Consider the following 24533-nt stretch of genomic DNA (forward strand, 5'->3'; position numbering starts at 1 on the left):
TGCAACAAAGTGTGCTAAAATTCCAGTTTTTCTAGGTAGTTAGTAAAATAATTACAATCAAAATCACTGCAAAATGGCTTATAATCGTTTGATATACAATGTTGCCGAATTATATGCAGCTCGTGCTCTAATTTGCCGATCGAGTAAAAGGCTTAGACCCGAATTCAGGGTGGTAATTAATGGTAAATTTATGCACCGGACAAACCCCTCTAAACCAAACCTCAAGACTACACGTGCAAAAACGGGCACTAAAATTAACAAATCCAATTAAGAAACAAGATAGAATGCTATAGTCGAGTTCCCCGACTATCAGATACCCGTTACTCAGCTAGAGTAAAACTTAAAATTTTTTTAAAGGTGTGGGCGTGTCAAAATCTATTGAAATTTATAAGATATATAAAATAGTGAAAAAATACCACATCATTTTTCAAAAGTGTGGGCGTGACAGTCTTTGGCGGTTTGTGGGCGTGGGAGTGGGCGTGTCAACATTTGGAAACACACTTGCGCTGCGTCTATGTCTCTGGAAGCTGCATGTTTAATCTTAAATTCCAGCTTGTAGTTACTGAGATCGAGGCGTTCATACGGACAGACGGACGGACAGACAGACATGTCCAGATCAACTCGGTTATTGATCCTGATCCAGAATATATATACTTTATATGGTCGGAAACGCTTCCGTTTGCCTGTTACATACTTTTCGCGAATCTAGTATACCCTTTTACTCTACGAGTAACGTGTATAATGAGATATATTTTATTTTTTAGAAAAATATCTTATAGTGACTGTGAATCAGTATCACTATGTGTCTGCTTACAATGAGAACATTATTAATCTTAATCCATTCAATGTTTTCCATAGTATGAAAAGAAAGGTCATTTTGTATTGATTTGAAAAGATATTACTTCGTGTAATAACTTCGTGTTAACCAAAAGTTATTTTCTCCGAGTGTAAGACGCCTCCAGTTGAATGGACTGCGATTGCTGCTCGTAGTTCTGGTTGCCGTTGTTCCCGGTTAACTCGTTGAACTTGGCGGCAGAGTTCATTGGAGTTGAAGTAGAAAACCGGGATGAGGGCATGGGTTCGGAAGCACTGCGATATGGGCGGAGCAAGTCGGCGGAACACCGGAGACAGTCGTAGCAAGTACATTCACTTGGCGGTCAATTAAGGCACTCGGATGACATCCGCACATGTTCCGCCGACATGGTCGTGGGCCTGGCCAGAAAACAAAACAAGTTATCAAAACGTCGAAAAGCCCGAAAGAAGTTTACCTTTTTCCGCGACGATGACGCTGTTCCTCTGACGCCAGCAGAACGGTAAATGGGAGCGTCACATCAATACATATATATATATATGTATCTGTTCTATAGCAGATACCAGATATAAGCAGAAAGAAAAGCAAACAGTCGGCCAAATTGTAGACCATCTGAAAAGCGTCGACTCACGTTATTCCCAGGGAAACTGAAGCGGAGAGCGCAAGAATTTCATGGTGGAGTAATAGAGGTAATTATGCGGGTCCCAGAGTTGGGGAAAATATAGGAAAACTCAATCAATAAGTGCACGCCCATCTGCAAGACCGGGAAAAGGCCGTGACAGGCACGTAGTACTGACAACCCCAATGAAAAATGGATTTCCCCGCCCCTAATGGGATTCATATAGAGCTGCATCCCAGATCTTAACCAGCCGTAAGTGGGATTCGAGGAAAGTCCTTTGTCTGGCCTGCCCAAAAAACGCATGTTTCCTGCTTCCGCTGCAGTCAAGACACGAAGTCACTCAACTGCCATTTACCCATGGCCCCGAACTCCCAAAAAACTACCCAATCTCCCCCGGATTCAACACCCCCATCCATGGCCATTGGCATCGAACAAAGAGCCGGGCTGAGTTTTGTTTTGACGCATTTTCGGCGTTGCCCCGGCAACCGGCAAACCGAGGAACCAAAAGAATAACACGTCTGGGGATCCCCCAGTGGGGGGGGGGGGTCTGGGCGGTGGATGGTGGGCGGAGGGTGTCGGGTGGTTATGCTCACGGAGGGTTGCTTCTGCCGACAGCACGTGTCTGGGGTACTGCGCCTGCTCGTGGAAAAACAACAGCAGCTGATTGCGGGAGTTCCTCAACAAAGTTGCGGAGGCAAATGTTGCCAAGTGTTAACCCCAGAAAGGTTGAAGGTCAAAAAACTACAAATCTATCTTATAAAACCTGTAATGTAATACTTATTAAAATAAATCTATTTTGAGGCGAAATCTGCAAAGTGCGAAATATTAGCTAAACAGCTTTTTGCTGAGTAACAGTGCAAACCATTGCCAAATTTCGATTTCACAATGCAAGCTAAAAGTCGCGACACCTTGAACTTGAGGTGAAATTGTAGCATTTAACTCAGAGTAACAATTAAGCAAGATTTTCAGCGGGGCGAATAAGCAAAACTGCTAAACAAAAGGCCCGAGAGTTGGTAACGATTTCTAAAGCTTCCACTGGGTCGGCCTAATGAAATGTCGAATGGCCAGACAAAAGAGCAAAGCAGCCAAGCAAAAAGCGAAAAAGCTGTAAGCCCATGTTGACGTCGTAATTTTGCATCATTACCACCGCCTTCAACTGCTCGCCTCCGACTTGAAGAGCGGGCAAACTGCGGCGTGGGAAAGTCAACCCGACGCGATCTTGAATCTGGCCAACTATGGGATCTGGATCTCCGATCTGGAATCTCGGATCTCTGGGATCTCCGCTCATTGTCCGGATCTTCATTGCCTTTCATTGCTCTCAGCAACTGGGCTTGGCGCCTTCGTGGGTAATTGTCACTCTTTCGGCTGCCAAATCGCCGCTCTTGCGAGTCCCATTCGCTTTCAGCCATAATTCATTGCATAAGTCAATTTCTGCTTACCTGGTGATTTATATGATGCGATACATTACCGGCAATCCACCTGAGTTTCATATGGCTGCACTGGCAAAAAAGAGTGGCTTAAGATCTCTTAAGATCGCCTTAAACATTACCAGTAAACATTAGTCACAAGGTCATATATATAGAAGAAATATGTACATGTCCTTAAAATAAGTTTACGACAATTTAAATTATTATTGTAGATTTCTCTGAGTGCTGCCACACGATCAAATTCTGATATCATTTTGCGGTTTGCCATCAAGTCAGACGCTTCTGTTGGGAATATATCATATTTTAGTATTATTAGCTGCGAGACATTATTATTTTTACTTATTCAGCCTCAACTGCGGCTGTAACCTTGCTGAAAACCGCTCAAACTCAAACAGTTGCCAGGGCCGTTGATTTATTGTTGGCTTTAAATCGTTTTTCTCGAACCGGGTACTTGACATAGAGACAATGACAGAGACCCTGTAGGAACGAAGAGTTTGCATTGATCGGCATCGTGAGTGCAGCAGGCACTCTTCACATAATTTATATGAGGTATTTTTGCATACATTTTCAACACCTTGAGGGAATCTGTGGGTTTACAACTCCATTAGAGATCATTCCGTGTGAGGGCCTCATAAAGCCAAGGCTTGATGGCGTGCCATGTTTATGCCGCGCCAAATAGTTTATAAAACAATTCATTTTGTTATATCATTAAGTCCCCATAAACCGCTGCCGCATTGCCAAACTGATCGCGTGATCACTCTCAGTCTCGGCTCACATTCACTTTTGGCCAAAGAAATTTCAATTTTAATTACCGCACTGGGTAATTCAATTACAAAACGCGAGTGAGCTGAGCAAGTGGACTGCTGATCAACGATCCCTGGAATGGCTTCTAATTATATGCAGAAGCGTCTCAATTCCGTGGAAACCGAGCTCCCAGCTGTCAGTCGTGTGGAATGGAGGTGGTTTCTGTAGCGTTTTCATATATCTTCAGGGTGTGCCCCAGCATGTCCATTCACCGCACCCAGGAGTTTGGCACTCAAACTAATTGCTTGCTAAACGCTTTCCAAAGGGCAATTACTGCACTAAGAACTATAGCTATCGACTGTGGAAACAAAAGAAGTTCAAGCACGGGGGAGCCACTCGCGTGTCTGCCCTGTGACCTATGGCTCCTGGCCAGAGATTCTCCCCAATGCCAATCTCACGCCACCACCATCGCGTCTGCAATTTCTACCATTATTCCATTAGCCAGGCTTTTACCTTGATTTCACGTTTCAGCAGTTGTGGCTAAACTTTGAACTTTACCAATCCCATTTTCCGTGCGGTTATGCATGGTAATTGAAATCGAGTTTGATTTGAGTTTCAATAGGGATTTTTTCAGAGATGTATGGAGGATATGGTGCAGATAATGCATTTGAAATAATTTCCGTTTGAGTAAATAGAAAATCTTTCCAAAAGTAAGATATTCTGAAGTAGGGTATGATTGAGGTGCTAAAACGCTCTTCCTACTTTTATAGTCGTCACGCTACTCCTGAACAGATTTACACGATCAGCAAACAGTGGAAAGTGTCCGGCATTTTAGGTAGATGAGGTCCGAAAACCCAGCACCTGGTCAAAAATTGTCCAAATTAATATGCAATTTAGCTGTCAGCAGCTTGGCTGTTTGTTTACCTGCCGTAGGTTCGCAGGTGCCGAGCCTCGGTGGGATTGGGATTGGGACTCAGATGGGTACACGGTATACCTAGGTGTACTGGGGCCCAGTCTATGTTGCCTGCTCATTCGTCTTTGTTCGCTCGTCGCGTGCAGTCCGCTATTCAATCGCTTTTCCAGTGCCTCTTGGCGTAAAGGAACCACGTGCAGAGTTTTCCCAAATGTGAGTGCACTTCGTTTTTTCTTTTCCACTGCCGTTGCCAAATCGAAATCCAAACAAGTTCTTAGCGGTTTCTGAATGCCGCCTGTGGTTCCGTATAACCCGTGACATATATAAATGCCGGACCCATTTCGTTGGGGGTTTGGGTTCCGCTCGACTTTGACTCACGCTGCGAGATATTTTTCAAGGCGGTCCGAATCCAGAAATCAAAATGTACCGAATCGTGTCCGGTGACTAATAAGTGTCTGGTCAGAAGTTTATGAAAAATCTCCGAGTCGTTAACGGTGCCGCACAAAAAAAGACGCAGTGAATATAGAAGGCGGTTTCCATGCGATGCAGATACAGATATAGAATCTTGTTTTGCTGAGACGAAGCCCAGCTTTTGATCAATGGAAGTGCTGAATGAAATCTGCTAGGAAATAATAACGATTTCGAGTGGAATCTATGACTTGGAGGATAATCCCATGAGCCAAGCAATCAACTTGTCTCATTAGCCGCCCGCGGTTTTTTAATGTCAATGTCTGACGTCAATAAAAATGAAACCCGGCCATAACAATAACCGATCCGACGACCATTTGCAGAAGAAAATTCCATCGCCATTTGTGAGGAAAATCGCTGCCCAGCGCCTAATAAAATCCATGGTCCATGGATGGTCCCCTATTAAAGGAGAAAGTTGGTTTGGTTTGGCTGCAGAGGAGGGCAAAAAATCTCAGCAGAAATAAAAGGCCGACTGACCGTCGATCGCTTCCTGTGTATTCTATTCGAAGGGGGACGTTCGAATAAGGAGGCTCACCTCGTTCATTAGTGGCCGGGAAAATGCCATGTCACGAGTTTCCTATTAAGATGGGGAAAATGGAAACGGATTGTGGAGTCCATTGAGGAAAACGCACGTTTTCAGCAATTCCTGCATGCATTCGTATCTGCACTCGAAGCTCTCTATCTCGTATCTGGTGGATTCGCACCTTAATTGCCACACTTTATGCACACTTTTAACGCTCTACCGTCTGTATCTTTCTCTTGCAGCAATCTCGTTGCGAAAAGCAAAAGTCACTCGGGCATATCAGCACCCATCGGCCTTGGCCCCCAGCTACCACCTCTTCCCCTCGGCGGCGGCTTTGTTAAGTTGCGTCATGTAGCCAAGGAGGAGGATACCAGTAGCAGCAGCACCACATCCTCCGCCAAGGAATCGCCAGATAAGAAGGATCTCAGCCAGGAGCAGGCAGAAGCTTCGGGAGACTCATCGCACCCAACGGCTTTGCCACAGTTTCTTCAAGGCGTCCAACGATCATTAACCGAGGTGAGTGTGGTATTTCATAGGTTTCTTTTCAGATGGAAAAAGTTAAGTTAGTTATCTCAATTTGATAAGCATTGCTCACTCAGAGTCAAGAATGAATCAAAACAATTATCAGTGCCCCTTGGATAATTTCAATACAGAAACCCACTAATTCTATCTGACCCAGTGTCAATTAAACCGATTCACGTGTGAGCTGATGCCAACCATCCATTATCCATTTATCCAGGTCATGGGCCCCGATCAGCGGTCTTTGGTGATTTCGAAGACCGGCTCCATTGCGGAGCGTTTAGCGGCACTCCACAAAAGTGGCGAGGACGACTGGAAGAAGCGCATCTCGAAGCGCGACGAAGTCGACGATGTGCACCGTGAAAACTTCGTAAACGTGAGTACCCACCGCTTTTATCTTGCATCTTCAATCTTGAATATGGAGTATGTAGTGTATATGGTATCTGAAAGATAGGTTAAGCTGCGATGCATGCGGTGGTCTGCTGTGGACCGCAACGAATCCGATCTCGATCGCAATTGCGTGAAAATGGTTTCCTTATTGCTAATCGTTTTGTTTATTAACGTTGTTGCACTTTTCTCTGCAATTTCTGCAATGCGCCCGTTGTTCGTGCAATGCCAACTGAGCGTTAAACCTGACGGCAATGACATAATAATGCGAAAAGTGCAAGTGATACCAATCGCGGAGGGATGAGGATGCGGATGGGTGTGTTATCTGTTGAATGTGTGTGACTTACATCCGAGGCAAGGGAGTGACGTAATTGGAGTGCATATTTCGCGATAAGATGGCTTGCTAAGAGCTGTGTATATTATTATTATGAATAATTAGAATGGATAATAACGCCAAGAAGGCCGTTCTACACTCACCCAGCCTAAATACCTGTAAACGTCTCACCGTTACTGATATGCAATATTCGATAAGAAACAACTACTGACATCTCCTTTCGTTATTATTTATTGCTAAGAGAATTAATTTTATTCATTGAAAAGTATGTAACAGGCAGAAGGTAACCTTTCCGACCATATAAACTATATATGTATGTTCTTGATCAGGATCATGTCGATCAAGATAGAATATCTTGTTTTAATTTTTTTATATTTTTTCTGATGTCATGCTTTTGCAAAAATTAAAAAATGACCTTGTCTTATTCGGATTTTGAAGTTGAATACCACCAAATGTTTCTGGAGCAATTCTCTAAAAATCTGCATTCAAATTTAGAATTTTTTTTTTTTTATTTTTTTTGTCATTTTTTTCTGATGTTATGATGTTGTGGAATATCAAAAATGTCTCATGACTGAAGGTTTAAAGTCCATAACTCAACTTATCTTAATCGGATTTTGAAGTGGCATACCTCTAAATGTTTCTGGAGCAATTCTCTAAAAATCTGCATTCAAATTTGAAAATATATTTTTTCAACATTTTTTTGTAATTTTTCTGATGTCATGATTTTGTGGAATATTAAAAATGTCCCATGACTGAAGTTCTAAAGACCATAACTCAACTTATCTTCATCGGATTTTGAAATGGCATACCTCTAAATGTTTCTGGAGCAATTCTCTAAAAATCTGCATTCAAATTTGGAAATATATATTTTCAAAATTTTTTTGTAATTTTTTTGATGTTATGATGTTGTGGAATATCAAAAATGTCCCATGACTGAAGTTCTAAAGACCATAACTCAACTTATCTTAATCGGATTTTGAAGTGGCATACCTCTAAATGTTTCTGGAGCAATTCTCTAAAAATCTGCATTCAAATTTGAAAATATATTTTTTCAACATTTTTTTGTAATTTTTCTGATGTCATGATGTTGTGGAATATTAAAAATGTCCTATGACTGAAGTTCTAAAGACCATAACTCAACTTATCTTCATCGGATTTTGAAGTGGCATACCTCTAAATGTTTCTGGAGCAATTCTCTAAAAATCTGCATTCAAATTTGAAAATATATTTTTTCAAAATTTTTTTGTAATTTTTCTGATGTCATGATGTTGTGGAATATCAAAAATGTTTCATGACTGAAGGATTAAAGTCCATAACTCAACTTATCTTAATCGGATTTTGAAGTGGCATACCTCTAAATGTTTCTGGAGCAATTCTCTAAAAATCTGCATTCAAATTTGGAAATATATTTTTTCAACATTTTTTTGTAATTTTTCTGATGTCATGATGTGGAATATTAAAAATGTCCCATGACTGAAGTTCTAAAGACCATAACTCAACTTATCTTAATCGGATTTTGAAGTGGCATACCTCTAAATGTTTCTGTAGCAATTCTCTAAAAATCTGCATTCAAATTTGGAAATATATTTTTTCAAAATTTTTTTTTGATTTTTCTGATATCATGATGTTGTGGAATATCAAAAATGCCCCAAGACTGAAGTTCTAAAGACCATAACTCAACTTATCTTCATCGGATTTTGAAGTGGCATACCTCTAAATGTTTCTGGAGCAATTCTCTAAAAATCTGCATTCAAATTTGGAAATATATTTTTTCAAAATTTTTTTGTAATTTTTCTGATGTCATGATGTGGAATATTAAAAATGTCCCATGACTGAAGTTCTAAAGACCATAACTCAACTTATCTTAATCGGATTTTGAAGTGGCATACCTCTAAATGTTTCTGGAGCAATTCTCTAAAAATCTGCATTCAAATTTGGAAATATATTTTTTCAACATTTTTTTGTAATTTTTCTGATGTTACAATGTGTAGAAATTATAATATGTCCAAAGAATGAAGTTCTAACAAGCCTATTCGGATTTGAATTCTGAGTTTTACACTGCAGTTTCCTGCCTCACATGATAATTTTACATTACGTATACGTCGTGTAACTACATGTTGTATACATAAAAAATGTTGCATACACTCAGGCATAGCGCCACCACTCGCGCAAAACGGCGTGTGTCTCTCGCAAGAAATATTGCATACTTTTAAGGTGACCACTGCCCAACTTTGCATTGATTTTCAAATGAAAACGAACTTGTGCACCTTTTTTTGGGGGAAGTGCAAGTTTGGCAGGTTTGTTGTTTTCACTAGCCAACCCAAGAGCTTCGCCTGCTTTTGCCTTATTATTTATGGGCATGAGCACTTTGCGGCTGCTATCAGACCTGGTTTAAAATCCGATTCCGCTTGGACTGTCAATTAGCCGATCCATTGAAAATTGCCGCTGGCTTTTGGCGAGACATGAAGTTTAGTGAACTCTCTCTAGTAAACGGTTACTTCTGGTTCCTAATTATGCGGGTAGTCTTCGCCCGCCCTTTTCGCGCCTTTCCCCAAAGTAGTCCCCGAAGTAATCACACTTAATTACTGGGGCTCCGCCTCTTATACGAGTTTATATGTATATATGGTGCCCACCATCCCATCGTCTGTTGGGAGAGAGAAATTGTGAGGAAATCGTGTCAGAGCGATCTTCTGACCCACACACCAAACAAAATGCATATTATATTCCCCACTCTCAGGCCAAATGAGTTTTCAAGTGCTGTCGCTTTTGTTATTGTTGTGGCTGCTACAGCTGTTACTGTTTTGGGTTCCCTATTTTCATAGTGGCTCAGTGCACTGGGAGAAATAATTGTGTCTTCTTCTTGCGAGACTTACAATATTAACATTACATTGTATTACGAATTAAGTATTATCTTCTGTGTGCTTAACAGTGGGACAAGGTCAATGGGCAGAGCATATATTTAGACACGATACATCATCTGAAAGGGAGTGCCCATAGTTCTACCCTCATTTTCCACTCACGACACTTGACGCCCATTATAGTACAATTTATTAATAATTAAGATGAATTTCTGTTTTCTCTGCTCTGATGGACGCGAGACACTCGAATTCATGCGCTGTTTGGCAGACGTCCCAGGTGGCGTATGCGCAATTAGTCTGCCCAACTCTTTGACGCAGTCCCCAAGCGCGTGTCAAGGCAGAAAGAAATCTTTGTAATTTAGCACAATTTATCAGGCCACGATCGCAGAAAGCCAGCGAGCAAACGAGCGCAGCAAATGAAAATGCGCATAATAATGAAGGGCTCGCCAGAGCAGCATCCAGAATACAGCATCCAGAATCCAGCATCCAGCATCTAGCAGCCAGGAGTTTCGGTTCCAACAGGGCAGCTAAAAATATATAGACAGTGTCTTGTTTGCTGCTCCTGCCTTCACAATTTGGAGGCAACTGCCAACTTACATTTTGCCATAATTTTCCAAACTTGCCTTGTGGGCTGTGGCAAGAGCAGCATCTGGAAAGCAAAAGCAACAGCAACTGCAGCAGCTAGAACACACACTCAGAAAAAATGTATCAATTTGACAATTTACTTTTGGTTCCATAGTTACTAGAGGCAGTTCTATAAACTTTAAAATATGTTTCAAAAGCATTCGTATGATCTTTAAGTTGTTTATTACATCTTACCACTCGATGCGGCAAATAGCATATATTTTTGGGTAGCTTACTTACGTTTTTTCCCTAAAGGTAGCAACAATTACAAAGTAAAGAAATAAAGATGGAAAAGGAGGCGAACGAAGGTTTCTTTTGGACCGCTTCTAACTGGCTGAAGTTGTTGTTTTAGGGGCTTCGCAGGGTCCGCAGCATTTGATCTCTGCCTGGAGATCTTGAACGTGCTCATCTTCCAGCTGCAGGCCTCGCCTCATGCTGTTGTAAATTGTTTTGTAAATTTGATATACTTGCAGTTTTGTGCCGCAGCTCTCCGCAGTCTACTTCATTATCATTGTTGCCATTGCTGCTGCAATGTTGCTGCGATGTTGCTGCTGTACTTGTTCATTAGTCCATGCCCTCGCCGCAGCGACAACAGCAGCGGGAAGGGGCGGAAAAACAGCAGTAGCCCGAGCTGTTCATAAACTTCTAAAATCAACTGCGGCCCTCTGTTTTCTCCATTTGTATCTGTATCTGTATCTGTATATATGTATATATCTGTGGCTGTATCTGTATCTGGCCGATGTATCTACAAGCTGCAAGAATGCCTGCTTATTGCTGATTACTTTTATTGCTTCTGTGTGTGATTCATTACTTCTTGCGATAAGGTGGCTTGTTGCTCTCGATGCTCTACCAATTTTCTTAGCTCCGTGGTAGCTATTGAATTTTTAGACAATTACATCATTGTGCCTCATGCTGTTGAACTTGCATTGGTTTATTTTTAGTGCGACTAAATAAATTTCGCGTTAGGCCTTCTCGGCTGCCTTCTTCTCTGGTGATTCATCCCATCAGCTCGGGCAGATGTGGGCCCAGCCCAAAAATTTCGTTGTCCCTTTTTATGTGGTCACATTCCAGTCACGAAGTGTACAGAAAATGTCTGTGTACGTTGATGATCGGTTTCAGTTTTTGTATAAGAAAACGTAAGACTTTGAAACGTAAGACAGCTTCTTAAAATATTTTGAGAAATAATACAAAATCTTCCAACTTACGGTTGCAAAATAACCATTATCTGGTCAGTTGCAAAGCTGATATTTATTTTTTCAAATTCCCCCGCACTATATTTTACCCTTCTTCCTGGCTTGCCCACAATGATCTTGTTTATTACGCTTAGTTTAATTTAAAAAGCCTCCTAAGCTGACGTCTTCGCAGCCTCGTCTTCGGAGACTCGGAGCTTCGTTTTCCTCGAAGACCCGGCTTTTGGAAGAATCCGATCCGATGCGATGCGATACGATCCCAAGTTCCCGACTTCGGCAGTCTGTAAATTTACGAGGCAGTTTGAATCGCGACTTGGAAGCGAGTGGTTCGCACTTCGCAGCGGCAATTCGACTTTGATTTAAGCTCTCTATTCGCCTGACTTTGTTGCTATTGTTATTAGTATGCATTATTACCCGCTGCCGGTTTCAATTGACATTAAAATTGATAAGCGGCAACTAAAAATAAAAATAAAACAGCACTTGCCCGTTGCGAGTTGCATAAAAAGTAATGCGAAGTGGTTTCCTGAGTTGCATAAACTGTCGAATGCAGCAGGAAGCGAATGGCACTGTTTTTATTTATCTATATTTTTTTGGTTCGCATTCGCTTGGCTGGCTGAAAAGAAAAAGTGAAATATGAAATTATGAAAAGCGATACATGTATAAATACCAAAGTGTTTCAAGGCTGGCTATTCCACTTGTGCGCACAAATAAGAAAAATACATACGTGACAACCCACCCACCTGCAAATACAAAACTTTCTCAAAGTGCGACTGTCAAAATAAAATCTTTGACATGAAATCTCCGAAGTGACCGCAATCTCTTTGGCCATTACAAATCGCGTAGAAAAGATTCGGAAACAGAACCAGAGCCCACGCAAATGATTCAGAAATAAGCATTACACTTTGCTCGACACAAAATGTGTTCTGCCATCCAAAAGGCGCATCTGTTTCCACTTCTAGTTGCGATGCAAATGTCTATATTAGATGGGAAGATTTTACAGAAAGATGGCACAAATTTCTAAGGGGCGCAAATCAACAATTAGCAATAATTTCCCATAAATCACAAAGGGGGCACCCCAGTTGCTCAGTTTTGTTGCTGCTGATCGTGCTGCTCTATATTTGGCTTATTTCCCTACGTGAGCTGTTTGCTTATGTCGCGTCTCTGATAAACCAGGCAAATTGCACCCAAGATGGCACAGAGTGCAGTGGAAATGTGGAAACCCCTGCAAATATTGACACTAATTTTGCGAGATAAATAATACATTGCTACAAAGAGCATCTGCCTAAATGAAATGAATTATTGAGAAGTTCGCAGAAAATAATATACTAGCATAACAAGTTGTACAAACGATATTACACTTTAATAATATTGAGCTATTTATATTAAAAATGGCATTTAAAAATGGCAATCATAATACAAAAATTGTAATGTGTATGTTGCAAATTTATGGCAGTACACACGGTACAAACTTCGCAAAGGGTTAAGGTTTGCTGAAAGAACTTCTTTGAAATGAAAGTTGCCCATTCGCTGGCTCCCTCGCACCCGCACGCTCTTATCAGACACAACCAACTACTTGACCCAAGGAGACCCAACCAGAACAACAACAACTGCAGTGGCAGCCCCAACAACAACGCAACTACAGCACAACAGCATCCGCAGATTGCAAAGAGGAATTCTGCGCAAGTGCAGCAGGTTCGCTCTCTTGAGAGAGAGAGAGCGCGCGGCGGCTGCGCTCCCCAAAGAGAGCAGCCAAGCGGCAGAGAGAGAGAGTGGGAGAGAGCAAAAGCTCCCCGCTTTGGGGAGCAGTTTCGTATCGCACCGCTGAATTTCGCATCGGCACTCGCGTTCACGTTCACGTTCACGTCTGAGTTCGAAAAGAGGAGCCGAAGAGAGGAGAACGACCGCGAGGCGCAACGGAACACAAAAGGCGCCCAAAAAACAAAAGAATCCGATCCGAAACAGTTCGCAAACAAACCAAATTGCAGCGAAATAAATAAATAAATAAGCTCGGGATATCAGATGTCGGGCAAAGATAAAAATACGCACTTATGAAAATATAAATATCAATATCAATGCAAGCTGCAGTCGCAAAGTGCACAACGCAGTGGACACCACTTGAAGAAAGGTGTGTGGGTGTGTGTGGGGATAAAATCCTTAAAACTACGAAACTTTGGATACGAGCTTGCAATGCTTTGGGCATCACTCAGAATTTTCTAAATGTCTTTCCTAGTTATTTTTTCTTTTTATCCAAAGTGAATTTAACTTAAGCCAAAGGGTAACAAAGCATTGCAAAACTCAAAACAAAGCTTAAAAAACATTTTAACTGGAAGTTAAATACATAAATAAATAACACCAATATCTGCAAAATGAAATGACCAGCTCTTGAAAACACGTTAAAAACTAAAGTCCAACAAAATCTGGATAATTTCCAGCACCCTTTCACAAATAAAGAACATACATATGTACATATATTTTTGTGGACACAAAAAGAAAAACGCGAACTAAATACATAAACCAGTCACGGAAGACATTGCTAAATAAATAAAAACTCCAAGTAAATATTTTGCAATGTGTTCCGTTCTGCAAGCAAGTGAATGCCAGCAGTAAAAATAAATAAATTATCCCATTATTAAACCAATCCTCTTGCAGAGTGATGTGATGTCATAATAAAACTTTGCCCTTATCGACAATATAAAAAAAGTGCAAAAACGATATCAGCGAAAAAGCGAGGTAAAAGTTAATAAATACCTGCCAACCAAATCGAATTGCAATTAGTGATAACAAAGCAAGCATGACGGACTACACGGATTACGTGGAAACCGCCTGGAAGTATGCGGAATGGCTACCTTACCTCCTCGTCTCCTACGTGGTAGTCACCCTGCTCCCCAAGTCCCTCATCCGGATGAAACGCTTCGCGGACGCGGACTACGAGGCAAACAGGAACATGTTCCACCGCTGCTACGGCCCAGAGCTGTGCTGCCATGTCCTGGCCCAGGAGCAGGTCGCCGGAAAGGTGAAACCCAAGGCCAGGAAGCCCGTGACCCGGGTCTATCCCAAGCGTCAGCAGGCGGCGCCCAAAGCGGAGCTGCCGCCTCCAAGTCCAGCGCCCGTGAAGCGGAGCAACGTCACCAAGATAGCCAGGATGTTTGAGACGGGCACCACGCGCCAGGTGAGCCGGGTGGCACCCATAACGCTGCCCGAGATCAGGATGTTCGGAGCGAGCGATGAGTCCAGGGACTCCACGCCCTGCGCCTCGCGGAAAACTAGCATCGCCAGCCAGCTCTCCGCTCAGCTGCAGCACATCGAGCAGGCGATGCACCTGTGGCAGGAACTGGATGAGGAGCCCGCCAAGAAGTCCTCCGGCCACAGCGACTGGGAGCCCATGGCAGTGCCGGTTTCAAGACGTACCCGTGGTACCTCTGCCACGCCCTCCACCGCCTCCCCGCTCTCCAGTTCCCCGGAACCGGAGCACTCCCGCTCTCCGGTTCTCCTAAGGAAGCCGCCTTCCCTGTGCCTGCAGACCAGCATGGAGGACATTTTCCAAGTGATCGCCCGGAGTGCCGAGGAGCCGGAAGACTGTCCGGATTGCCAGTGCCTCTCGCCGGTGACCAGTATCGATGATATTCTCTCCGAACGGAGGTTCTCACGCCCCCTCTCCGCCTACTCCATCACCGATCTCCTCAACGAAGAGCAGGCCTCCTGTATCGAGGAGACCACGTACATCAACGAAACCAGATGAAACCAGATGAGGAGCACATAGGGATTGAAGGATCGTTTTATAGTGCCATCCCCCAGGGTCAGATGGAACCACCAGGTGAACTCCCATCTCATCCAGGCATTTGTCCAGGGCACAAAGCCACCGGACACCTTGCCAAGTCCCAATTTCACAGGAAACCGCCTGCATTTTGTTTGTTTAATCGCTGGAAACTTAAGCAAATCAAAGTATAGACTTTCCAACTCAGATCGCAATTGGCAGTGGCAGTCGAAGCCTGTACTTAGTAATCCCAACCAATTGTATAAACGTTTGTTATGTCCACAACCCGAATTGTAATTGCGAAGCATCTCATTCACAGAGAACTGTACTGCTAAACTAATATGCTGATTGTACGTATTAACTTATGAATAAACATGAATTTGTATGGTAGTATTACTTATCGTTAAATGTACTATATGCTAGAAGTGCGAACTGTATCAAATGCAACACACATCTTAATATATTCTTAATAAAGTGAAAACACTGTATATTATCGTATGCACAGCTGCTAGAGCATTGGAACAATTTTAGATGTACGTTGACTATATATTTCTTGCACCTTTAGCCCGGCACAGCTGCCAGCTAATTTGTTTCTCAGTTTGGCAAGTCTTCCGACCATCCAAGCGTGTCTTGGCCCAAACACAATTTGTCAAATAAATTGACGCAAATCAAAACGTTGGAGCGATCATTAATTATAAATTGGGAGATGGGCATTGGGAATTGGAAATTGGGAAAAGTATTCACCGCAAAATGATTGTGATGTGAGGTAATTTCGTTGCTGTGGCTTTTGATTGATTCGATGGGGAGCGAAGGCTCTCGAGCGGATTTGTAATGTCGACGAGCCGAAAGATACACCAGATACCCTACGGTGAAAGGTCTCTGGGGCTGTGAGTTCCATTGAACCTTGGATGGTGCAACAAGTGGCCAGTGCCAGTGCAATAAAAACAAGAATGAACAATAAATCCGCAGCTGGCGACCTTATCAATCCCATTATGCTGCTCTTCAGTTGATGGGGCCGCGCCCAGGGAACTATAGATTAAGCAGCTCTACAGATACATGTGTTCCGGAAAATTTCCAGTTTATTTCTCCACAATGGAGCCACAAATTAGCCAGATGCCCACGCACTCCGCACTTGATCTTGACCATAAAGCAATTGGCAACCTCAACTTGGCCTAATTGGCTACGATTCGATTTAATTCGATTTGGCTCGGTTTAGTTTGGCTTAGCGGTTGCCAAAATCCACCAAAAACAGAGAAAACGGTACATATTCATATGCTAATTTTAACATTTTATTGTAGTTTTGAATCTATATATATGATTTTGCTCATGCAACACGAAATACGGCTTCAATACAGCGACGCAAATTAGCACAACGGCCAATAAAATATTGAAAATTGGCCTTTATTGGCTGAGATTCTGTGGCGTCATACCTTTTGGGTGATGTGGTTATGGCGCTATTGGGCTCTTCTCTAGCGGAAGAATTCTACCTTTCGGTTTCGGTTTCGATCGCATCGTTCCGTTCGTTAATCAAATTGTAGCCCCGCTTTGTGTTCCTTGTTCATTAGCCTCCTGCTCTTACCCACTTCGAGTTTTATTATTTGTTTTATCAATTTATTTATGGGATGACTCATTCCGAGAGGTTCGTATTCATTGATAGGTGCCAACGTATGACACACGCTGAAATTCAAGAGAAATACGCCACTGTGGCGAAAGAGTTAAGAGGGTCCTCAAGGCTGGCTACTGTTTTGTCTCTTCGATTGCAGTGCTTGACATTCGGGCTTTAAATTATCATAATTTATTGCAGAGCATAATTATCCATACTCTAACTGAGTGGAGATAGACAGGGGCGCTCAAATAGGACTGACGGCGAGCAAACATGCACAAACATTCCAAAACATTGCATAAGCAAATCAAACAGATCTAACAACATTAAACGAGATAACAGACACAGTTTTGCCCAGATAAGATACGCTTGGTATGCATATATCTTCATCGATATTTCAGTCACGCCACGACTTATGCTGAAGCCCGTGTAAACACATGAATTAACTTTTTGCTTGGAAACCGTCAGTATCTGAATGTAAACAAATCAATAGTGCAGGGCGGTCTAGTGAGCACCGCGTTCCATATCGGCAGCTATTCGTTTCTTATCTGTCCACTGAGTGAGAGCCCAGAACACCAAGAGAAAGAAATACATTCATTCCGGCAATTGTAAACTTATGGGCTGTCACTCGTCAAAGGTTATATTGAGATAAGCACCGGAAGCAATGCAAATTTCCGAACTCAAAAATGAAATATAGCAAGATTTATTTCCCAGCGAACTTTTGCCCTAGGTTCCGGTACTAACCGATAGTTTATTTGGCCTAGCTAGAGCGATACTTCGCAGTGCAGCCTTATCTAATCGCATGACGCGCACTGTCTCCCGCCGGAGCTCTCCAGTCTAGAGCTCTGGAGCTCCGACCAAGGTGCGCAATTAGCCAAACGGCGATTGGCAGTCGCCAGATTGGCATTGTGCTGGTTGGCAGCAAAGCAAAAGGCACTCGAGTCGAGTCGAGTTCCCGGTACTTTTGCGCATCCACTGCGGGTCACTAATGGAGCGTACTTGCCTCTAAAGGCCTTCAGATTTCGAGGTGTGCCAGGGAATGCGACGCAGCAGCTGGAAAATCGCCAATCGCTAATAGTAAACAAACAAGCTATTAAATCGCCGGCATGGAAAAAGTAAAACTGGTAAAAGCTTTTTCCTCAATCCAAAAACGTTTGCAAACAGAAGCGTTTCGGCCCATGACTCATTGGTATTGGGAACAACCCAGCCGATAAGGCCGCCAAAAAGTTGACCATATATTGGAGGCTATTAAGACTTTGTTAATTTCTTTATAAACGCGTTCATATTTGGGCTTAGAGCGTGGGTGGTCCTACATTTTTTGGAAAGTGAATGCAATCACGATCTCGTCTTACGCTTGTTTTTCAGGAATCGCTATCTTTGGCCCACTCGCTGTCGGACAAACCACTGCCCCCATCACCTTTGATACCCACAAGCTTGGAGGGCGGCAAGGTATCAGATCGCTTGAGCAAACTGAAGTGCAACTCGGAGAACTGGAAGCAGCGCATAGGTAAGTGCATAAAAGCCAGGAAAAACAGAGAACAATATAATTGAAATGCACTCCGCGCAGAGCAAACGGATGCCAAGAAGTTCACAGTCGCCGGCCGACTGCAAAAGAAGGCCCAATCCCCCGTGGAGCTTCAGTTCGAGCGTTCCGCCAATGATGCGGCCAAGAAGTGTCCCATGCTGGAGGTGCGCAGCGCCAATCAGCCGCAACTGGGTCTGGCCAAGAGCCCCTCCATGATGGTCACCTCCAGCACCACCAATAGTACCAGCAAGACCGCGCTCCGCAGCCTGAGTGTGAATCCCGAGGAGGAGGGACCAGCCAGCCTAAGCCGCTCCAACAGCAGCAGCTCGGAGTCCGATGGTGAGCGCAACTCCCCTCAGAACGCCAAGCAGAACAAGGAGCTGGCCAACAACAAGAGTGCCGCAGCAGCCACCAATGTGGGCGCCAGGATTCAAGTGCCCCGGCTGGACGACAAGGAGACATTCGAGAACTTCTTCTCTTCCAAGCCGAAAAGTGAGCAGAACGTTGAGCTCGAGATCAGCGCCTTCGATGACATCAAGCCCACTGAGCGGTAAGTTTCAGATGCCATTCAGAGAAAGTAAATTCCAAATTCCAAATAAAAATCTTCCTTTAATACTTAATAGTTTGGTAAGCAAGCGCCACGTGCAGGGTCCCAAAGGTCGACGGGCTGCACGCAATCCTCTCAAGAGTCTAGCAGCTCGTGAGGACATAAGTTCTGAGTACACAGAAATGAGGTCGGGCATAGCCGAGCGGGAACTACGACGCCTCAAGCTGGAGTCATGTAAGTGAAGCCGACACGCGGTCAATTGAATGCCCAACTAATGTTATCGATTCCACAGATGGTCATAATGCCAACTTGGCTGCAGAGGCCATAGCCGGATTAGCCTCCATTGAGGACTTCAAGTCTGTGGCACTCCGCTCCTCGTCAATTCCACTGCAGCAGATGTGGCTGCCCCACAAGCCAGTGATGTTACTCCATGTTAAGGGACGCACCCATGTCCAAACCCGGCTGGTGGAGCCCGTGCACAGCTCCCTGAACCGTGGTGATTGCTTCATCCTGGTCGCCGGATCGCAGCTTTTCCGCTACGTTGGATCCTTCGCCAACGTCATTGAGATCTCCCGAAGCAAGAAGATCTGCGCTGCCATTGTGGAGAACAAGGATCTCGGATGCACCGCCAGCCAGGAGGTGATCCTCACGGATGGCAAGTATTTGAAGGAGCGCCAGTGGCGTCAGTTCTGGCAACTTCTGGGCAAAAAAGAGGACGACCAATCCGATATAGCCGAATGCGGTCATGCCGATGAGGACGACGTGTTCGAGAGCAGTCTGATCGAAACTAACAAGATCTACGAGTACCAGGATGAGGCCCTCATTCCGATGGAGAAATTCTGGGGCTGCATCCCCAAGGTGGACATGCTGGACACGCGCAAGGTTTTGGTCTTTGACTTTGGCAGTGAATTGTATGTGTGGAATGGCAAGAATGCCCCATCGGATGCCAAGCGGGCTGCCATGAGATTGGCCCAAGAACACTTTGGTGCTGAGGATTCGGCGGATTATGCCGACTGCTACTTGAATCCCCTGAACTATGCCGCCATTGTGGGTCGTCGTGAGAGCACCAAGTACGCCAAAAGGTGCGCTCAGCGCCCAGAATGGTGTGTTCTCGGCAAGATCACCCAGAACATGGAGACGGTGTTGTTCAAGGAGAAGTTCAGTGACTGGCCAGAGATAGAGCGCGAGGATCTGGAGAAGGATTACCTTTCGAACGGAGTGCATATGGTGCGTGCTTTAAACGGAAGCGCTTTGCACAAGGGAGAACCATATCAGGAACCCAATCTGGTGCTCGAGCAGGCTAATTTGGGGCGTGGCAATTTCTACTACGATACGGACACCATGCGTCACTTCGATGTGATCACCAAGTCCACGGACAAATGGCAGATACACGAGTTCAACTTTGATGCGGCCAACAATCGCGACGACTACGGTCACTTCTACTCGGCGGAGAGCTATATAGTGCGCTGGATCTACCAGATTTCGGTCACAGTTCGCGAGCTCAGTGGCAAAGTGTCGAACAGGAGCACTGTGGGTCGGGACCGGTGTGTCTACTTCACCTGGCAAGGCCAGGACTCTAGTGCCAACGAGAAGGGCGCGGCTGCTTTGCTGACCGTGGAATTGGACAAAGAGAAAGGCGCCCAAATGCGGGTGTCACAGGGAGATGAGTGCACAGCCTTCGTCCGCCTGTTCCGGCAAATGTGGCAGCACCGTGGACGCAAGGAGCAATGTCTGGAGAGGCGCAGCGAGTGGAGACTCTACCAACTGCAGGGCAACGTCAACGAGGAGTCCCTCATCAAGGAAGTCGTCTGCCAGTCCAGTCACTTGCGATCCCGCAGCTCCATGCTGCTAATTCACGGCAGTCAGGGAAATGTAATAGTCTGGCACGGATCGAAGAGTGCGCCTCACACTCGTAACGTGGCCACAGGGGTTGCTCAAGATCTGATCAAGACGGTGCCCAAAGATCTCTTCAGCGCCGAAGCTGCCAACTTAACTGAGGTGGAGGAGGGTACCGAAGAGGATCAGTGCAAGAAGGCCTTGGGATTGAAGGATGAACGAAAGGAATACGGCAGCCTGCTTAAGGCCACCAAGTCGTTCGATTACCAACTAAGGATCTTCAACTTCTCCAGCACCCAGGGTGTTTTCAAAGCGCTTGAACTGAGCGATCCGCTGCGCTGCCAGGATCTGCACAGTGCGTACCCCTTTAGCCAGTCTCAGCTGTACAATGCAAGGCAGCCGACTATCTTTCTGCTGGACGACGGCGATGAGTTGTGGCTCTGGATGGGATGGTGGCCTCTGGAGGATGTGAAGAGTACGTACTGTATTGTAAAGTATGCTGAGTATGAACATTAGCTAACCTTTTTACTTATAGTAAACACCGATGAGCGAAGCAGTCCCACCAACGACAATCGCGCTGGAGTAAATCGCTGGATCTCAGAGAGACGTGCTGCCCTGGAGACAGCCGTTGACTATTGGCGCGCCAAGCACGGCGAGAACGAGAAAGAGCCCTTCCATGGCATCAGGGGCCAGGTTGTGTGGGCAGGCCTGGAGCCACTGGCCTTCAAGGCGCTATTTCCCGACTGGACAGACCGTCCGGATGTAAGGGAAATCAACGAAGAGGTACGGTGGTCAGCAGCAAATCATTTGCAGTATATTAAATGTTTTATCCCCCGCAGGATGGGCGAACTGATGCTTCCATATCGATCGGCACAATGCTGGCACAAATGACGCAGACCGAGTATCCCCTGGAAGTCCTCAAAGCGCGTCCACTGCCCGAAGGTGTGGAGCCCACCCGCCTGGAGGTCTACCTTAATGCGGAGGACTTCCGGGCGGCACTGGGATGCAGCCGGGCGGAATTCGAGCAGCTGCCCATCTGGAAACAGACCAAGCTGAAGAAGGAGCGAGGGCTGTTCTAGGAGAGAGGCACAATGCAACTTTATAGACTTGAACACAATCACAAAACACAAATCAACCACTTTTATAAGCACTTTTTGTAGGCGGCGATGCTATTGCAACGGACACAGACAGATCGGAACTATCGTATTCTATAGGCCTATATAGTTTAGCATATACACACGTGCGCATATCCCTATATACTCTCTATTTTACACATATTACATAGCCTTTATATATGTAACGACTATTATGCAAGTGCACGATGCCTGGCAATAAATTTCAACTCGCTTCATTCGGTAGCTGTGCGGAGTTTCGAGTTCTTCTATTATATACCTGTACATAATATTAAGTTGAGTTGTTTTACCATTATCTTATTTGATATTTTATCGATTTAACGAAATTGCATTTGTTCAATCTCTGCAAACACCAAAAAGCCAACCAGCTCTCTCGTTATGTCATTGTTTTCAATTCGAAATCATTTTAATGTTAGCTTTATTTCCCTAATTGTATAACTATGTATTTGTGTTTATATTATGTTAAAAACTATTGCGCATATTTTATTTTTATTAAATAACATTTTATTATATTTTACCTTTTCGTTGATCTTTTATTTGTTTGGGGAACTTTGGGGATCGATCATCTGGAATTTCTTTTTTTTTTTTTTTTTTTTTTTTTTTTTTTATTGTAGTTTATTAAGATATACAGGATAGCTATGAACCCTTTTATTACCTTATTTTCTATTGTTTCTGCCAATTGGCGCTCCGGCTATAGGGAATATTTAATATAGCTTTTTCTAGTTTGGTCTAATACTCTCATGTTGTTTTATAATTAATGTTTAGCTATTAAGCTATTGTTATCTTAGCACTAAGTCTCTTGGTTGACGTCTTTTGATCCTCTGCCTCGGTCGAGTAATGGTGAGATCATTAGCGAGACGATTCCTGTGGTTCATCAGTCTTGAGTTGTACCGACTGGAGTGGAAGTTGATTTGTTGTAGTACCGTAACTAGTTTTAGGTCCCTATGTAGCACGCTATTTCGAATGTACCACTCACAGCCTGTAATTTGTCTCGCTATTTTGTTCTGGGCCACCTGAATTTTTTTGATTTGGCTATCTCTTGCTATCCCCCAGATTTGGCAACCATATTGCCAGATGGGAGCAATGACCTGCTTGTATAGGGTGAGCTTATTTCGGGTGGAGAGTTTACTGTTGCTTCTTAGGAGCCACCAGTGCTTTGTCACAGCTGCTCTCACCCTTGTTTTGATGGCTGCTATGTGGGGAGCAAATGTGAGCCGGCGATCTAATGTTATGCCAAGATATTTGGCCGTACTACACTGCTGTACCATCTCCTCACCTAGTTGAACAGCAGGTGGTGTTTTCCTCCTTAGTGAGAAGCACACGTTAGCTGACTTTTGACCATTTATGCCAATATTCCATCTTCTTGCCCATTTCTCGTACCTGTCAGCGTACTCTTGTAGGCCGTCTGCTGCTTCATATTCGCAGGATGATCTGTAAGTAACACAGACGTCATCGGCGAAAGTGGCTAGAGTCATCCTGTCAGGGTTGGCGTCCATACTAGCATTTGGCTGCGGCATATCGTTGGTATACAGACAGTACAATAATGGACCCAGTACACTTCCTTGAGGCACTCCTGCACTGACCTCATGTATCCCTGAGGTTGCGGAGTGGAAACGTACTGCGAACTGCCTATTCGCCAAGTAGGACCGCATTAGCAAGTAATACGGTGCTGGTAGTGTCATTTTTATTTTGGCCAATAGGCCAATATGCCAGACTCGGTCGAATGCTTCCTTAATGTCCAAAAAGAGCGCATTGCAGTATTCTTTCTCATCGTAGGCTTGCAATATTTGGTCAACGATGCGGTGCAGTTGTTCTATTGAACTGTGACCTGCACGAAATCCAAATTGGTGATCAGGGATGGCTCTTCTGGATGACATTATCCCAGCAATTCGGGCAGAGATAAGTCTCTCAAAGATCTTCGAGATTGATGGGAGGAGACTGATTGGCCGGTAGGATGCTGGGTCACTCTCTGGCTTTCCGGGCTTGTGGATCATACTCACTAAGCCAAATTTCCACTGGGCAGGGAAGTAATGCAACCTCAACATAGCGTTGAAGATCAACGTTATGTAAGAGATCGCGTGAGTAGGCAGCGCCTTCAGAGTAGCGTTGCAGATGATGTCGTGGCCTGGTGCTCTTTTAGAGGATTGGCGGTTTATGATCGCTGATATCTCACATTGGTCGAACGGGAGAATCGGTGCATCCATTTGCAGCGCTTGCTCGAGGACTTCCTGCGTTTCTTGTTTTTCCTGTTGGCTGGCAAGGTTAAAGGGCTTGAACCGTTCAGCTAAGTGCCTAGCAAACACTTCCGCTTGTTCCTTGTCAGAACGACACCATGTTCCGTTCTCATTAGCTAGTGGTGCCTTCCTGGGGCACCTCCTTTTTATACTACGCGTCGCTTTCCATAGAGAATGCCTCGCTTCGCTTCCAGTACCAGTGTTGGTAAGCCTCTCGTCGAACCATGCAGCTTTATGGTCCACCAGTTTCTTACGGAGAATATGTTGAGCTCTGTTCCACTCTAATTTGTCTAGAGGGTGGCGGGACCTCATCCATCTTGTCCGAAGTCGTCTCTTTTCAGCAATTAAAATAAGAATTTCCCGTGTGAGGGGTATACCTGCTGCTACGGGTCTCTGTGTCAACGTTCGTGTAGCTGTTATGGCTGCCGATTTCACCTTTACAGCAAATAGGTTGATTGCGTCCTCAATATCTTCTTCTGAGTTG

The 24533-nt window shown here is 44.3% G+C and overlaps 2 protein-coding genes across 5 annotated transcripts in view; both read left to right on the top strand.

The window, feature by feature from the left end:
• LOC6546499 (supervillin) overlaps window positions 1-22040 on the top strand; it is a 37230-nt gene extending 15190 nt beyond the window's left edge. Inside the window, exons 1-9 of one of the 3 annotated variants that reach the window (XM_015158167.2) lie at window positions 4612-4727; window positions 5748-6021; window positions 6245-6400; window positions 18140-18281; window positions 18342-18849; window positions 18923-19080; window positions 19139-21157; window positions 21218-21465; window positions 21522-22040. In XM_015158167.2, coding sequence (XP_015013653.1) covers window positions 6248-6400; window positions 18140-18281; window positions 18342-18849; window positions 18923-19080; window positions 19139-21157; window positions 21218-21465; window positions 21522-21761 — 3468 coding nt within the window. In that variant the 5' untranslated portion in view covers window positions 4612-4727; window positions 5748-6021; window positions 6245-6247 and the 3' untranslated portion in view covers window positions 21762-22040. Of the gene's footprint in view, window positions 1-4611; window positions 4728-5747; window positions 6022-6244; window positions 6401-17637; window positions 17899-18139; window positions 18282-18341; window positions 18850-18922; window positions 19081-19138; window positions 21158-21217; window positions 21466-21521 lie in introns of those variants that run through there. The other 2 variants (XM_015158166.2, XM_001971249.3) reach the window with 2 other exon arrangements.
• Window positions 12830-15845, top strand: LOC6546498. Of its 2 annotated transcripts, none has more exons than XM_026976907.1 (2): window positions 12830-13542; window positions 13850-15845. In XM_026976907.1, exon 2 carries the CDS (start codon window positions 14209-14211, stop codon window positions 15154-15156), a length of 948 nt encoding a protein of 315 aa, XP_026832708.1. In that variant the 5' UTR covers window positions 12830-13542; window positions 13850-14208; the 3' UTR covers window positions 15157-15845. The 2 variants fall into 2 exon arrangements, with proteins under 2 accessions (XP_026832708.1, XP_001971284.1); XM_001971248.3 differs by having other exon boundaries at window positions 14067-15845.
• Window positions 22041-24533: the final 2493 nt, after the last annotated feature.

This window comes from Drosophila erecta, unplaced genomic scaffold (genome assembly GCF_003286155.1).
Source record: "Drosophila erecta strain 14021-0224.00,06,07 unplaced genomic scaffold, DereRS2 tig00000021-arrow-pilon, whole genome shotgun sequence".
In the NCBI taxonomy this organism is placed as follows: domain Eukaryota; kingdom Metazoa; phylum Arthropoda; class Insecta; order Diptera; family Drosophilidae; genus Drosophila; species Drosophila erecta.

Excerpts from the sequence above, each read along its gene's own strand:
- LOC6546498 (XM_026976907.1), top strand. The coding sequence starts at position 14,209 with ATGACGGACTACACGGATTACGTGGAAACCGCCTGGAAGTATGCGGAA.